We start from the raw sequence: 18,520 nt of genomic DNA, 5'->3' as shown, positions 1-18,520 counted from the left end.
TCAAATATGGCAAATCACACGTTTCTGCGAAATCCTCGCTCGGAGCTGTGACGCGTCAAAGTTTGTCGCAATGTTAAGTCTATGGGATTTTTCGCCGCTTTTTTGCCCCTGGGGCAATTACCGTACCCCGATCGCTTATAAAAGTCATAGCACACGTGTCCTCAATAGGCCGTTCGATTTGAGACCTCATTTGTGGGTCTACGCCAAACGGTGCGGGACGAGTTAGGTGCCGAAGTTTTGTACGGAGATAGAATAATAATAAAAAGAAGAAAAATAAAAATAAGTATGTGAGATTACAATAGTGATGCTTTGCAAGCACCACTAATAAACTAAAACGTCATGTTACTGTTTTAACCTCCGTTCCCCGCTGGAAGGAACGAGATGTTTTGTCGATTGTAGTGACACAAGGGGTCTCTTCTGAGAGCCTTGTGTTCCTCTGAACTTGAGAAAAGGCCAATGTCAAGTTGGCAGACAGAATTTGCATGCTTGACTAGACTTAACATGACTTGACTATAGAATTGATATAACATAACATTACTTGACTTGACACTTGACTTGAACATAGACTACGTTACACTAAACAATGCCTGACACTAGACAATGGCAAACATGAGGGCTTAAATACAAAGACATGGGTAAAAAGACAACCAATGAACATACAGAACTATAAACAAGATAACAAGACTAATAAACTAAAACGTCATGGTTACTGTTTTAACCTCCGTTCCCCGATGGAAGGAACGAGATGTTTTGTCGATTGTAGTGACACAAGGGGTCTCTTCTGAGAGCCTTGTGTCCCTCTGAACTTGAGAAAAGGCCAATGCCCCGCCCGTGGACATACGGGTATAAAGAGGAGCGGGCAGCGAAAAGAAGGCGCACTGGATCAGCTTGGTGAAGGGCGCAAGGTGCAAGCGGAACACCCGGTCGGTTGATCCGTATTATCAAGTTCTACCGGCTCGGACCTGTCAAAACACGGGATGAGACTGACTCAACCCTGACATTGTAGAACCTAGCAAAGGTGTTGGGTGTTGCCCAGACCGCAGATGTCTGCTAGGGAGGTGCCATGGGCCAGTGCCAACGAGGATGCCACACTTCTCGTAGAGAATTCTTGAACCTGCAAGGTTGGGGGGGGGGGGGCGCACCACTTGGGTGTGATAGGGAAGGGATAGCATCAACAACCCAGTGAACTAACCTCTGTTTGGAGACGGCGTTCCCTTTCCGCTGTCCGCCAAAGGAGACAAAGAGCTGCTCAGAGCATCTTGAGCCCTGCGTGCGAGCCATATGGATACGCAAAGCACGTACCGGACACAGCAACAAAGAGGCTGGGTCTGCCTCCTCCAGGGGCCAGACATGGAGGTTTTAGAGGTCTGGGTGTGGGCCAGAGGGTGCCCCGTCCCTGCGAAAGGAGGTCCTTCCTCAGGGGAATTTGCCAGGGAGGTGCTGTCACGAGGAGTGTGAGATCCGAGAACCAGGTCCGAATGGGCCAGTAAGGAGCCACTAAGTTGACCTGTTCCCCATCCTCCCTGACCTTGCACAGCACCAGTGCAAGAAGGCTAACTGAGGGGAATGCGTACTTGCGCAGACCCTGGGGCCAGCTGTGTGCCAGTGCATCTGTGCCAAGAGGAGCCTCCGTTAGGGAATACCAGAGTGGGCAGTGGGAGTTGTCTTGGGAGGCAAAGAGATCTATCTGTGCCCTGCCGAAGAGGTCCCAGATCAGCTGGACTACTTGGGGGTGGAGCCTCCACTCTCCGCTCAGCAAGACCTGTCACGACAGCGCATTCACCGTCGTGTTGCGGTCGCCCGGGATGTGAGTGGCGAACGGCAACCTGAGTTGTGGGTGACTCCAAAGGAGGAGATGGCGGGCGAGTTGTGACATGTGACGGGAGCGTACGCCGCCTTGGTGCTTTATGTATGCTACCCTGGCGATGCTGTCTGAACGAATCAAGACGCGCTTGCCCCGAATCAGCGGGAGAGACTTCCGCAGGCCAAGCAGTACAGCCAATAACTTCAGGCAGTTGATGTGCCAACGCAGGCGGGGCCCCGTCAAGGAGCCTGCGGCTGCGTGCCATAGCACACGGCGCCCCAACCAAGTTGATAGGTGTCTGTGGTGACCACGACACATCAGGAAACCTGAGGTCTGTCCAAGGGTTGAAAGTCTGACGGCAGGAATGGGTGGTTAACACACGGTATGTGCCGCGGCATCATGCCCATCTCGGGACTCGAGTCTGAAGCCAGTGCTGAAGCGGTCTCATATGCATCAAGCCGAGTGGTGCGACCGTGGCCGAGGATGCCATATGCCCCAGGAGCCTCTGTAACTGTTTGAGAGGAACTGCTGTGCCTGGCTTGAAGCGAGCAAGGCACCTGAGCACTGACCGTGCACTCAGTTGTGATGCATGCTGATATTGGGACTGAGTCTAACTCCAAGCCAGGAAAAGTGATTCTCTGAACCGGAGATAGCTTGCATATTTCCCAGTTGACCTGAAGCCCCAAATGGCTGAGGTGCGTGAGCACCTGGTCCCTGTGGGCACATAGTAACTCTTGAGAGTGTGCATGGATGAGCCAGTCATTGAGGTAATCAAGTATGCGGATGCTCACTTCCTGTAGTGTGGCAAGGTCTGCCTCTGCGACCTTGTGAAGATGCGAGGTGACAGGAACGGGCCAAAGGGGAGGATATTCAAGACTCGCAGATTCAAGACTGGCCGCAACCCTCCATGGGTACGATGAAGTAAGGGCTGTAGAGACCCTTCTCCATCTTGGCTGGAGGGACAGGCTCTATCGCATCTCTGATTAGCAGGGTCGTAACCTCGTTACGTAACATAATGTGCTGGCATTTCCGGCACACATGCAGTGAAGCAAATACCGCCGAAACGAGGCGGGAGCCTGGCGAACGGAATCACATAGCCGAATCGGATGGTCCTGGCCAGCCAACGCAACGTTTTGGATAGCGACGTCCAAGCTGCCTGCTAGGGGCACTAACGTGATGATCATTTTTGACGTACAGGGTTGGGCTTCGTGGGGGGGGGGTTGTCAAAGAACTTACCTTGCTCCGCAATCCCGGCAGGATCTCTGCAATCTGCGACTGTCCAGCCCCGGCAGGTCCGAGGGTCCGAGGCGAGATGACTGTGTCCGGGGAGCCGGGACTGTAAGACTTTGGTGCCGGGGTGCCATGAGAAGATGGCTAGAGGCTAGATGACCCAGGAAGTGAGGAAATCTCTCTTTTATTAACAATGTGGGTGAAGAATAAGGAAAACAAGTGTTTTCCTCCCGGTCCTCCACCGGTGTATAGAGTGGTCTTTGTACCAGCTCCGGAGCAAAAATCTGACTGCCCAGGTATTCCGTCTCAGGGGCGCCTAGGAGCTTCACGGGTCCTAGAGGTGGTCCTGAAAACGGGGGCATACACCGCCTGCGGGGCGCTTGACGCTGGGGCTGAGAGCTGGGCTGTTTGCAGCAGAGCTGCCTGGTTTAGTCGCAGGGGGACGCCCTCAGCGGGTAGACGGGGCGTGGGCTGCGTTGAGGTGACAGCGAAGTTGTCGACGGTGAGGCTGAACTGGGAGACGGGGGCGTTGAGAAATGTCACGCATCTCGACCAAATTCAGCAACAAATGGCATTCCTGGACCACGAGGGTGGCCATCGCCCGCCCGAGTGCTTGCGCTGTGACCCTCGTAGCTCTGAGAGTGAGGTTGTAGGCAGGGCGCAGTTCCTACAGCACACTGGGATCGGGACTACCCAGGTGCAGATCTTTAAGTGCCTTGGCTTAGTGAACTTGCAGGAGAGCCATGGCATGCAGGGCGGAGGTGGCCTGTCCAGTGGCGCTGTAGGCTTTCGCAGTCAGTGACGACGGTCCTGCCAGGTGGCAGCGTTCTCTGGACACAAGTGGATCACAACTGCTTTGTCCACCTGAGGGACCTCCTTGTATCCGTGGACCACCCCACCGTCCGTTGTAGTGAGAGCAGACGAGCGAGGAGGTTGGTTCCGGGCACTAAAACACCCGTATGTCCGGGGGCGGGGCATGCAAATTCTGTTTGCCAACTTGACATTGGCCTTTTCTCAAGTTCAGAAGACCCCTTGTGTCACTAAAATTGACACAACGTCGAGTGAGTGACAGAAGGGGAACCAATGATAAACTAGAACTAATAATAAAATAATCAACCAATGAACCAATGAAAACAAGACACATGAACAGGGGAAATACATGACAAGATCACATAAGGGAACAGGAACTAAACTTGAATATAGAAACATGAACAAAGCACATAAACATGACAGCCGTGATGTACTGATCCTACATTGGCATCGCTGGCAAAATCAGAAACAAGTGACCAAGCATCCCCACGTCAGTAAATAATGCAATAGAGTTGGCTTGACGTTCTTTATTCACAAATATTCATACATTTAGGGACCATCTCTAAAGATACAGGCAACATTGGAGCATACATATCAAAAACATTTACAAACATTTCAATAACATTGAGTATACAACATCAGTAACATTTTTTATTTTTATTTTTTTTTATTCATTTATTTGTCAGGGACCAGGCACAAAAACATTAATCTCACAAGAGAAGAGATGCTTTGCACCAGATTTAGCTACTAGCTAATTTCCATCTGCAGTCCCTGGGCAGGTAAATAAAACAATATTAACATAAAACACAACAAATATATGCACATAAATACACACATATACATCAACAGTAAAATTCTATCATTGTACAAAATTAATGATGACAAGTTTGAATTCCTAAAAGCCAATTTGTAACATTTCTGGAGAACGTATAAAAAATTATTTTAAGATCATCAGGTATTTTATTCCATTCTTTAATTGCCTTGTATGAAAAGGCAGATTGTGCAAATGCTGAAATTCTTTTAGGAATTCTGCAATCTCTCCGTGCAGTAGATCTAGAAACCCTTGTCATGTGTTCTGAAAAAAGATGTACAAATCTTTTAAAAGGGGGAGGAGCAATGTTATTAACTATTTTAAAAACAAACCTTACATTTGAATAAACAATTACATTTTCAAAGCTTAATAACCTGTATTTATTTAATATACCGCAATGATGATACTGCAAAGATCTCCTATCTAATACTTTTATGGCCTGTTTATCAAGTGATTGTGGAGCGGAGGGGGGCAGGGCCGGGTCGGAATACCGCGCACCCGGTCCCCAATCGGCCTGATGAGGCACGCAAGGGATAAAGGCGGCCGGTGACGATGGTTCGAGAGAGAGAGAATTACGGGCCACCTTTATCCCTCGCGCTCCTCATCAGGCCGATTGGGGACCGGGTGCGCGGTATTCCGACCCGGCACCGCCCCCGCCCTCCTCTGATCCACAGTGATATAATTGGCTTTATAGTTATCTCGTTTGCTTGTGACCAATAAGAAATACAGTATTTAATATGAGAAAATATCATTGCATTCAAATAAATCCATGATGCCTCGTAATTTAGAGAATTTCTAATGTGTCTAAACGTCGCTATATTATATTTCAATGTATTAGTCATTAAAGTTGAATCCAGAATAACCCCTAAATATTTCACTTCTTGTACATTGTTTGAAAAACTGAATTTGAAGCAAATGACTTACAGGCATACAACCAACTCCAAAGTGTGCATGTAGGTGTCAGCAATAATACACATCTTTTAGTTTTTTTATATAATTTACATTTACATTTATTCATTTGGCAGATGCTTTTATCCAAAGCAACTTACAAAAGAGGAAAACATAAGGGAATCATCTGAAAGAGACAGTGGTAGGAAAAGTGTCATACTACACAATTTCACTAGCATCAGAATAGTATTCAAAACAGATTAAAGTGCAACAAGAATTATTTTTTTTAAGTGACAGGTTAAGTGTTCATGGAAAAGATGTGTTTTAAGTCATTTTTTGAAGACAGAGAGTGAGTCAGCTTCACGGATAGAGTTGGGAAGGTCTTTCCACCAACATGGTATGATGAAACTGAAAGTCCGGGAAAGTGTTTTGGTGCCTCTTTGTGTTAGTACAACAAGGCGATGTTCCTTAGCCAACTGCAGGCTTCTGGTGGGTGTGCAGCTCTGCAGAAATGATTGTAGGTATGCTGGAGCAGACCCAGTGACTGTTTTGTATGCCAGCATCAGAGCCTTGAATTTGATATGTGCATCAACCGGCAGCCAGTGGAGAGAGACAAAGAGTGGTGTAACATGTGCTCTTCTTGATTCATTAAAGACCAGAAGTGCTACTGCATTCTGGATCATTTGCAGAGGCCTAATTGCACTTGCAGGGAGACATGCAAGTAAAAAAAAAAAAAATTGAATTGTCTTAAATATTGCCTATACTGACTCACTACATATGTTAACAGACTATGATAATGGCCTACTCGGACAACACATTGTTTCCTAGAGCTGGCAGAAAATACTAAAAACAGACACAAGCAACTTATCTATCAACCACAAATAATATAATATTGAGCAGCATCGTCGGAGTTGCCCCTCTTTGAATGATTGGCAAGAGGAGGAGCTGTCGATCAAGAACTAGTGGACCAATAGGGATGCAAAATGCCCCTTAATGTACATGAAACTCTACTCACAAGTTTTAGAAAACCAAGTCCAGACCTTGGAATCAAAAGCAATGAAATATACAATGTAAGCGTAAAAAAAAGAAATTCAGAGCACAAAAAACAATAATATAACCAAGGAAAACATGATTTTGTTTGCAATTCTGATGACTTTGCTTTAATTTTTCTGTTGTTTTTTTTGTGCAGAATATTTTAAATGCTTATATATTTTTGATTGTTATTTTTTGATCTGCGCTAATTATTTTTATCTGCGCTTATTATTTGGATCTGCGCTTTTTATTTATTTTTACACTTATCATATTTTTCTGCACTTACTATTTTTGGATTCACACTTATTATTTTGATTCACAGTTATTCTTTTGGACATGTGACCACAATACATTTGACGGGATTTTGATCCCATAGACATTATTAGACAGTAGGAAAGTTCTTTAGCTTAACTCAGTCTGTTTCACAAAATTCAGAGCACTGCCCCCAGTGGCCAAAGCAGAGTGACAGAGTTTTTGAACATATGGGCTCTTGTGAGCTTCCGTTTCCAGATGACATGTGCACAGATGGGTGCCAAAAGCTAGTCGTAAAGCACTATTTTTAGTTTTAGGAATGAGGAATGCACATTTTATTAACTCTACCCCCAAACCCAAACCAAAATATAGACTTGTCTTAGAGGGAATATGGAACCTTTGAATCAAACTTGTCTATTGATTATGTGAACTACTCCCTGGTTTCAACACAGTAATAAAACCTGTGTCTCTAAGGCTGTTGAATCAATCAGTCGTGCCACAAGTAAATGTAAACACATTTGAACTGATGCAAAAATGTCTGATTAGAGATGCAGCTTGTCAGTTACTCAGTAGAATGGGGTCAATATCAGGGTATTGGTATATTCGAAAGTAACATGTCGACTTCCCTTGCGATTCTGTTGGAACCAAAGCCGCTCGACATTACTGAAGTTTAAACTAGAGTCATATGAACAGTTATGAACAAATATGAAGCAGAAATGTATTCATGAATGAGTAACAATGCACAAGGTGACATACAAAAATGTGAAGCATAACATATACAGTAGGCCAAGTGTAATGAATAAATTTAATAAATGTGGTAGACCGCTTGCCACTACCAGACTTTTTTTTTTTTTTAAACATCACTGTCCTTAGAACACAGTTCAAACTTTTGGTTAAAATCTGCATTTATTATACATATACAGTATATGCTAGTGTGGTTGTATTATGTTCACTAGTTTACTCAACTGCTTTAGCAAAAATAAGATTATTTTTAAATGTTAGTTTATCCTAATTTACAACAGTGTAATTCCACTCTCTCTATCCCATAAGCTAGGGCTCTAAATCACATTATGTGTTGTACCAACATTACAAATTCAGTCACATGCAAATATGCTAATTAAAGTAAAGCATACTTGAAAGTACAAATGATAAAATATTTCTGCTGGTCATACCCTTGTTCATTCTTAGGAACACAGTAACACTTAATAGACCTTATTCCCAGCAGCACCATATTTGATTTTTGTCATGAATGAAAACAAGGCTGTGAGGAATAGACTTGCAGTCTCTTTAATGGCATCCACTGTATAAAATTCATTTTCCACTGCTCATGTTTTCTGGAGGTTTTTTCAACTGAAATGTCTTGTAAAGATTTTTCATTTTTTCAATGTTTTATCAGCAGAATGATTAAAAACATTTTAAACAACCATATAACCCATTGAAGGGACTGCAAATCTATCTCTCACAGCCTCATTGTCATTCCCGTCAAAAATAAAAGATGGCGCTACTGTAACTAAGATCCATAGGGTTTTTCTTCTGGAATATGACATTGTTGTGAAGAGCCTTCAAAATTACAAAAATACACTTGGGTAGACAGGCATAACATTGAAAGAAACATATAAAGATCTGGCACAGTATGAAATGAGAGGCTGCTTTTTTTTTTGTGGTGAAGCTTGGATTGAAACCATGTCCCTTAGCCACAAGACAATGTCTAAAGCTGCCTCACATATTTTTTTAAAGATCAACGGTCCGATATCAGTGATGGCTGCTGAATGAACCTGTTTGCCTTGGTGCTTTTTGAAACAATATGTGGATTATGCACTCACTGGCAAGAACAGAAATATTCATTGTTTGCAATTCAGTGAGTCACCCCTTTTAATAAAGGCGCAGTACAATAAGAATTCAGTGTTCTTGTACAGTTTGATGCATTTTCTTTGTTTTGTTTTTTTCAGGAACTGCCTTATTTGGTTATGAATTTCAATACCCAATTTGACTGTGTGCTTTCTCACTATTTTGTCATCATGTGACATGCTGGATTACCCAATGGCGACCACTACAGTACTCACCACGATAAATAGCCAACTCAAGAGGATTCTTCAAGAGCCCAACGTTACAACTGTTTTGAATGTGTCTGTTCCTTTCCATCATCACATGAACAATGCAGTGTTGGGTGTTCTTCTTGGCACACTGTCACTTCTGACAGTTATCATGAACCTATTGGTCCTTTTTGCCATTAGAAAGGAACGGACTTTACACACAGTTGGGAACCTCTACATAGTCAGCCTCTCAATAGCTGACCTCATTGTTGGGGCTACTGTCATGCCCTTGAACCTAGTCTACCTGCTTGACGATGAGTGGAAATTGGGTCGTGTTGTGTGCCAGTTCTGGTTGGTTATGGACTATGTGGCAAGCACAGCTTCCATCTTCAGTTTGTTCATCTTGTGCCTGGACAGGTACCGCTCTGTGCGACACCCTTTACAGTATTTGAAGTATCGGACCCGAGGAAGAGCAACATTGTTGATTTGTAGTGCTTGGCTTCTCTCTATGACATGGATCATTCCCATTCTGGGGTGGCGAATGTTTGCTCGGGTTGACAGAAAACCAGAGTTGGAGAACCAATGTGACACAGACTTCCGCTTTTTGACGTGGTTCAAAGTTTTGACAGCCATTCTCAACTTCTACATACCATCTTTCCTGATGCTTTTGTTCTACTCACAGATTTTCATTGCAGTGCGAGAACATTACAGAGAATGGGAGAACTTTGCTGGTCCAATGGTGAAAACAGAAGCAAATGACACATTACAAAATGGAATGCAGTTGCAGATAACCAAAGCATCAAAAAGGGAGAGCCTAGCTTCACATGTATATTCTCAAAACGAGGGTCTATTGGATCAGTACAGTTTGGAACAACCTTACAATTCAAGGGACAATAATGAGGAAAATACTGATACCTTATCTGAGACCAATAAGAGAATTTGTTACAAGAAGAATTCAATGTTCAGTCTTTCAAAACACATGAAAAGGTGCGTGCAAGAGTCCAATGAGATTTCCTTCCAGAGCGATGATGTGGAAGCTATCTCCAAAGCCCCCATGAGTCATCCATCTTCAGCTCTTGGCTTTATACAGTCTGAGAATAACGCTCAGCCTAAGACATTTGTAAATGTGAATGACTGCAATGTGTTAGTGCCAAATTCTGTGGGTAATATTTGCGAGATTGCACCTACCGTGGATATACACAATTACACCACTGTTCTCTGCAATAACAATACACCGCCATCGCCGCCATCACCATGGGCAGAGAACAGCCCTCCACTGGATGCCATCAATGCAGTTCCTGTAAAACAATCTTGGCAGAAGCTCTGCGAACAATCTAAGCAGAGTATTCACAGTATGCGAATTCATAAAGAACGGAAAGCAGCCAGGCAACTTGGCTTTATCATTGGTGTCTTTATGGTGTGCTGGATCCCATATTTCATCACCTTCATGGTCATGGCTTTGTGTGAGACTTGTGTTTATCATGATCTTCACATGTTTACAATTTGGCTAGGGTACATCAACTCCACTCTGAATCCCTTTATATACCCACTGTGCAACGAAAACTTCAAAAGGGTGTTCAAAAAGATATTTCAATTTGATAGATAAAGTCTAGAGAAGACTTTTAGTGACAAACTGATATCTCTACTATCCCATCCATGTTTTTGGAAAGTAGTTTCTTGTGACCATGTGAAAAGTTTGTACATTGGTTGTTTTATCCACCTGCCATGATTTTCTTGCCTTCAAAGATCTCGTAAGTACAGACCAATTTTAATATTTATTTCTGAGTGTAAGCTAGACAAGTCTGCCATCTGCATCAGATTATATCAATCATCATGACGTTGTGTGTGTGTGTTTTATATACAGTGCTGTGCAAAAGTTTTAGGCTATTGGGAAAAATGTTGTGAGGATGTCTTCAAAAATAATGCCATAAATAGTTTTAATTTCTCAAGTAACATTATACAAAGCTTTAAAAAAAGCTAAATCAATATTCGGTGTGACCACCTTTGCCTTTAAAACAGCACTAATTCTCCTAGGTACACCTGGACACAGTTTTTCTTGGTTGTTGGCAGATAGGATGTTCCAAGTTTGTTGGATTATTTGCCACAGTTCTTCAATCTATTTCAGTCTCAATTGCTTCTGTCTCTTCTTGTAATCCCAGACTGACTCAGTATTCAGAGCTCTGCGGTGACCATGCCATCGGTCATTTCACTGGGGAAATACATGTATTCAGTCCAGTGTGTTATAAAACTGGGTGTATTAAAGCACCTTATTCTAAGATGAATGCTTCAATGTTTAGAGCTGAAACAAACACGGTTAAGGCAGCTGATTTCTTTGCTATTGAGGATGATGGCTATGTAAGTCCAACTGGGAATTGGAGTTTTAAATGGAGAACATTGTTTTGAAATGCAGTAGAATGTTTTAGTAGCATGTCCAATTGCAGGAACAGATACTGTATGTTAACTCTTGGATTTCTGCATCACATGGTCATATATTATATATGACCTAATCTTCAACTAATTCACAACAATATATTGTAAAAAGTAGTAACCTGCCATTGTTACTTTAAGGAGCCATGTCTATTTGAACTAACACTTAAAATTTGCTTTGTTGATGTAGTCTAATGTACTTAGGTTGCGCAAGGTCCATAAGCAGATGGGGGACAAATTATGGAATATTTAAATAAAACTGCTAATATTAACTGCTTGCCCAGTCTCAAAGCTCAATGCATGTCCCTGTGATGCAGTGATAATAAATGTGTTTTTGACATGCATAAACCCAGTTAATTTAGATATTACCAAAAATAACTTTTTGTTTTTCAATGTAGACAAACAGTATGATAGGTGTAGTAGGCCCTACCCACACCTATCATATTGCTTCTGTAGATATACCGTAGATTTAACCAATGGATTACTTTTCTGCTGCCTTTATGTGACTGTTGGAGCTTCAAAATTTTGGTACACATTATCTTGCATTGTGAAGACCTACAGAGGTGAAATACTGTATTCTTTCTTCTAAAAATCTTCATTTGTTTTCTGCTGAAGAAAGAAAGAAACAAATCTGGGATGGCATGAGGTTGAGTAAATGATAAGAGAATTTTCATTTTTGCATGAATTGTTCCATTATGTAGACAATCAGATAAAATGTATAATAAAATTACCAATTCACACAGAAGGTCAGGAAAATCTAAAGGAGTCACATAGTCACATTTTTCTGCAAATGTACAGTACATATTTAAAACATTTTAAAGTCTACCTTTACATTTGTTAGAGAGCTAAGAATTGTCACATTCTGGCAAGTTCTGGTGAACATTGCCTTTTAGTGTAGATGCTTTTCGAATAGTATGTTCGGAATGGCATACTACCTTTGTTTTTTTTTAAAGGAGAGCAGCATGACATATAAATAAAATGCACAGGCTGCAAATTGTCTGAAAAGCCAGATGATCAACTACATTTGCCAAAAATGTGCAGTGTACAAACAGAGCACACTTTGTGGGGTATATCCACAATGCGATACGCTTGACCTGATCTTTTTTTTATTTAATTTTTTTTTTATTAAGACTGATGTAATAATAATAATTAAAAACATTTGTCTAATTTGATTAGACTACCAAATGCTAAACCTTTTTAATATACATATTTGTATTTAAAAATGTACTGCATGCCTCTTTCTCATAAACCATGCAATGTTGCGAGGTAACTTGACAGAACTGTAGCATTATTTTATATTGCCCTTCAAATAGGCCTACATTTAAAAAAAAAAATACAGTTGCTTCATTTACTCTGAAATGCACTTAAGTTGTGGAAAAGCAATTACTGTACAGTATATAATGTATATGCAGTGAAGTGCTAAGTTTACTTCTTTTCTAATTTTGTTTAGAAAATGTTATCCATCATTGGCCCACAATAGGGCTGTTGAGTCTGTAGTGCTTAAAACTAATCTTCAAGTCATGGGTTCTCACAGGAATTTCCAATGAGTTTTTAAAATAACGGTTTCAATTACACACACGTATTAGATTAGATTCAACATTATTGTCATTGTGCAGAGTACAGTACAGAGTCAATGAAATACAGAAACTTCTAACCAGATGTACAAAAAAAGCTATACATGTTGTAGCGGGACAAAGGATGACAGACCCCCAAGGTTCTTTTATTTAACAAATGGTAGAAAGTTGTGTGGAGCTGGTGAATATGACCAAACTCCATGGCTGTGGTGCTTTCTTGGATCTCTCAGGTGCATTGAGTGAAGTGAAGAAATATTCCTTTGATGGTAGCGGTGCAGGCTCATAATCGCTCGGTCCTGAAATATAAAAGATAAGTGAGACCACAGTATTAGTCTCTAGCGTGGAGTCTTAGCTCCCCCTTCTATTCCAGAGTCAGTGTTTACATCCCTGCCGAGTGATTAGTGACAGGTGTGCATGATCATTCTGCTCCGCCTATTTCTGATTGATCCTCATTGTGGTCTCCAAGGGTGACGCTGGTATGCTCACTACAATGTACTGTATAATATATATGACTTCCAAGATCATACAACTGCCACAAGAATGTGAATTTACGACCTTGATGAATCAGAAAACTGCTCTGGTCTTTATGTAGCACAATGCAAAAACTCTCTTATCAGTCTTTTACTCATAGATTGAAAATATCTATTCTAAAAACCCATTAGAAATTACAGATGGAACTCATTGCGAATTCACTTTCTGTGTTGACCTACAAATTGATGTTGAATTGCTTTTAATGAAGGTCTCTGCTTGCAGCCAGGTGATTGGTTGAATTTCAGATGTCACTTTTAATTTAATCTGATGATTTCTGTGTGGAAAAACAGGGAAATACATGTTGGAGAACCTTTCCCAATTTCTACCTTGTAGAGCTTTATTTGAGAGAATTCAAAGTTGCATTCAGCACTGTCTATGAATGCTATATGTAGTTTTTTATAGTTTTTGAAAATTACTGTTAAAAATATTTGTAAGAAACCTAAAATCTCTTTGAGTTTGTGTGTTTACATGCACAATCTCATGTGGCACTTATGCTTAATAACCTGACAACATGTAAGGTCATATCTGTTTAATCAAAAAAGGTCATACTTAGATTTTTGCTGATTACATCCAAAAGAAAATCTGATGTAAACACCTTTACCAGTGTGCTGTTGGTTTATTCAGTGTGTGCATACTGTATGTTGTGCACATATCTGTTTGCATTTTAATGTTAAAACCTTGGGAATAACTTGATCATTTAAAATGGAAATGCAGTTCCCTATCTATTCAGTCCATTTGGTATTTTTGAAAAATGCTTTTGGAGAATTCCTTCTCCAACAACATAATTGAAGCCCTTGTATAATAACACAAATCTTATGATTGGCAATGGTGTTTGAGCCCCGCCTCTTTAGGCACACAGTTAGCCTATGTAATCGGCTGAGCGAGCACCATTTCTTGAGAATTTTCTTCCTTCAAGACTGACATCGTCTCGTTTCTTGATTACGTCAATCATCTCATCTTTTTTTAAATAATACTTTTAGCCCATTTTCCTCCCAATTTGGAATGCCCAATTCCCACTACTTAGTAGGTCCTCGTGGTGGCACGGTTACTCACCTCAATCTGGGTGGCAGAGGACAAGTCTTTGTTGCCTCCACTTCTGAGCCAGTCAATCCATCAACTTTATAGTCATTGTGCACAGTACATGTGCAAGGTAATATATGAGGAAGAAAGTGGTTCAGATATACACATACAGATATATTACTATACAATGCATATTAAGTACCATATAGGATACAATATAAATAACATACTGTGTGTAGGCATTAAGTTATTGTAGTTATGGGAGTGAAGAATAGTACTCTGTTTAAGTGGCAAAGTGTTATGTAGTGTTAAGAAAGGGCAAGAATGCATAATCTAGAGCGAATTTCAATGAACTATCTTTTTTGTGGAGATTGTACAGGTTGCAGGTGGGCTGTCCACCTACAATGTATTTGAATGGCACCAGATAGGTGGTTGGTTGACATTTTATTTACCTAATTTTGGTAGGAGCACTTGTTCGGTACTCAGCACCCTCAGTGGAATACATTGCACCCACTTTTAACTCAAAATTCCACAGTCCACGAACTGCTTACATTTTGGAATGGGATACATTTTTCATGGGATTGCCATATCTCAGCTCAGGATTGAGCTAAAAAGTTGAATCTGGTACTCCTGTGCTCAACTTGAAATTCACACCATAGAGAGGGGAGACTGAAATGAGCACAGGAGTATAGATTTCAGCTTTGTAAGTCTGCCCATAGCTGAGATATGCAGATCCTACATACAATTTTTCCCATTCAGAATTGTAGGTGGTTCGTAGACAGTCAAATTTTTTAGGTTTTGAAGGGTGTATGTTATTCAGAGGGAGACATAGAGACACCTTAATGTGATTTTGAGTTATAAATTTGATCCTGGAGCTTATAAAATTATGTCCGTCAAACACCTATTTTAGCCCTTTAGATAGATTGTATCTGGGATGGTCCACAAAATAGTCACTTGGTATTTGTTTTTTAATGTGTGGGATACAGGAATTCACTAAATATCATATTTCGGTGACTGTACGACACCCCCTGAACAACATACACCCTTCAAAACCTCAAAATTCGACTGTCCATGAACCACATAAAATTTTGAACAGGATAAATTATACGTGGGATCACCATATCTCACAACTTTTAAAAACGTATAATTAGCCAAAAAATGACTGTCGATGGACCATGTATTTTGCGGCTCTAAAAAAATAGCAGATGGGACTTTCCTGAATATCCCTCTGAAAATACCCTTAAATTTGATGCTAAGACCTGGGGGATAGGATGTGTCCACATGCAACTTATTTGAAGGGGGGGAAATAGATGGTCTGTGTACAATCATGTTTATGGCTTGGATTGTTTTGCTATTTACATGTAATATTATCAATCAAATATCAAGTATAGCACTCAGGACATGCCTATAAATGCATTTATGTAACTTACAACTTTTTAAAACTTATAATTAGCCAGAAAATGACTGTCCATGGACCAACTATTTGGCGGTTGTAAAAACAATTTGCAGATGGGACTTAAATGACCCTGTGAAAATACCCTTAAATTTGATGGTAAGATCTGGGGGCTTCGAATACTTCATCGTTGGGCCCTCATAAACAATGTATTAAAAAGCTGTGTATCTCACCGATTGGGAAATACTTAAAAAAATCAAGTCAGACATTTAGACTTTAAATATTGCACACTGTCTAAGGGCCTCCTGAGAAGTTATAGATTTCAAATTGGAGTCATTTGGAGCTTTCTGAGCAGTGTCCTTAAACAGACTACAGAAATTAATGGTTTAAATTGTATGTGGACTTAGGTCTGGCATCGTGACCGGAGGTCCGACAGACCCCAAATTTCACATGGTGACATGTTGTGTGCCCCTCGACACCATATTACATGGACTAAGGCCTAGGATACAGAAAAGTGTTTTTCATTATTTTCAATAGATCTCCCTGCTTGTCATAGGAATGAGTGAGACAACCTGCCCTGTGGGCCCATGTGCAGCTGTACATTCATCAGAGACCTAGCATTAGCATTAATAATTAGCAACCATCTATGACCTCCAAATTCTAGAACCCATCCCATTTGCCCATTAAACCAATGTAATTACATAGTTGTATTGAGGACAGCCTTAATCTCGGTGCTCAGACCTGTGGGCTTTGTATGCTTCATCGTTGGGGCCTCACAAACGACATATCAAATATCAAATCTGTGTCCCTCAGTTGTAGGGAAGTACTTAAAAAATATAATAACATTTTCTAGAAAAATAACTGTCCATTTTCATTCACAAGTCAGCCAAAGAAGCACGTAAAAAGGTTGCACTTGCTTTAAACTTTGCACACTGTCTTAGGGGCTATAGAGGAGCTATATATTTTAAATTTGAGTCATTTTGACCTTTCTGAGAGGTGTCCATGAAACACCTTCGTAAATGAATGGACTAAATTGCTATTGGGATCGCAACCAGAAGACCTTGTGACCCCAAATTTCACATGCTGGCATATCAGATGCCCCTTGAAGACATACTAACGGGGACAAGGCCTAGGATGCAAAAAATTTTTTTTTAATTATTTTTCATAGATCTCGCTTTCTGCAATAGAAGCCTATGTATATTTAGAGTAAACTAGGGCTAGGGTTGGGATCTATGCTCACGAAGGATCTATTCGGGGGCCCATGAGGATCTAGGATCTGGAGTATTAAGATCCTGCGACACTTTGAACCCTCTTTCCAGACATCCCACTCGCCCATTATACCAATGCAATTCTATAGGGGTTTCGTGTACAGCCTTAAATTTGGAGCAAAGACATGGTGGCTTTGAATGCTTCATCATAGGGCCCTTAGAAACAACATAAAAATCTGTGTCCCTCAGAGTATGGGAAGATCAAGAAAAATATTCTAGAAAAATAACTGTCGCTTTACATTAACAAGTCAACCAATGTAGCGCATAACAAGGTCAGACAGCCTTTAAACTTTCCACAATGTCTTGGGGCCCCTGAGAATGTGTATATTTCAAATTTGAGTCATTTGGAGCTTTCTGAGCGGTGTCCATAAAACACCTGTAGAAATGAATGGAATAAATTGCTTGTGGGATTCGCCCTGGCAACATGCCCAGAGGTCCCAGAGACCACAAATTTCACAGAGGGACCCCTGGCGGGCACAGTAGGCACCCGCCATGTGCCCTATGAGGAAATGGATTGAAAAACGAAATAGTGTCAGGAACGCCTAAAACACACATATAGGGGCATGTGGGACGCCTGGGCACCGCCCAGCATGAATTATGGCGACGTATGGCATCGGGAGCACATGGTATTTAGTGGGTAAGGGGACAAATAGCAGTTCTATGGAAGGAAGGAAGACTAGGAGCAAGACTAGTGGTTAAGGGGACACGGGAAGACTAGTGGGTTTGTGGATGCTCTTTACATTACTAGATGTTTCGTGGGCAGTAGGGGTCCCTTGGGCAAGGCCTGAAATGGCCATGACAGCTCGAGAGTGCCCCTTGAGGTGTCCATTCAGCGAGGTAAGGAGGAAACAGACACTTACCCAAAAGTAATGGCAAAGTGACAGATAGCCGCCGAGCTAATGGCCGAGTGGGAGTACATAGAAGTGGTATATCCATCGCACTAAATATGAGTCCAATGGCAATTTACGTGACTGTGTTTTTTCCCACAAAAGGCCTACGTTCCCTTACTCCAGTGAGGGTGAGGAGCATGCACATACCACTGATAAGAGCTGATTCACATCCCCTAGTGGGTGGTTGAGGAGCTTGGTTTACAATGGTCCCCTCCAGTCGAGCTGGAAATAACTTGCATGGATGAGTGGTCCTGCAGTCCGGCTGCCGTCAAAAGACTGCACCTCATTCTTCCTGTAGATTCGGCTTGTGTGTTAACTAACCTCATTAAGTGTTGCCTTAGCATCAAAAGATTGCAGTTCAAAACCAGCTGTCGACTCAAGCTGATACATGTCATGACAGAGTCATGGATGTGACACGAAATTTCGTGGTTGCCTCAAGATGATGCTGCGGGTCACAAAAAGTCACTGGTGACTCAGTCTGATGACTCACCGCTCTATTTCAGATCAGCACCCAGAAGTGAATCCCACCACCACTGCTCCGGCTCTGCAAAAGTCAG

The 18,520-nt window shown here is 41.6% G+C and overlaps 1 protein-coding gene across 1 annotated transcript; it reads left to right on the top strand.

Annotated features, from left to right (window-relative positions):
- The first annotated feature begins 3,227 nt into the window (after positions 1 to 3,227).
- On the top strand, positions 3,228 to 10,466 carry hrh1 (histamine receptor H1). Its single transcript, XM_052111433.1, has 2 exons — positions 3,228 to 3,536; positions 8,826 to 10,466. The coding sequence occupies exons 1-2, from the start codon at positions 3,228 to 3,230 to the stop codon at positions 10,464 to 10,466; spliced, it is 1,950 nt and encodes a 649-aa protein (XP_051967393.1).
- Positions 10,467 to 18,520: the final 8,054 nt, after the last annotated feature.

The sequence above is a fragment of the Xyrauchen texanus genome, chromosome 39 (assembly GCF_025860055.1).
Source record: "Xyrauchen texanus isolate HMW12.3.18 chromosome 39, RBS_HiC_50CHRs, whole genome shotgun sequence".
Lineage (NCBI taxonomy): Eukaryota > Metazoa > Chordata > Actinopteri > Cypriniformes > Catostomidae > Xyrauchen > Xyrauchen texanus.
This window is presented reverse-complemented; position numbering and strand designations above follow the sequence as displayed.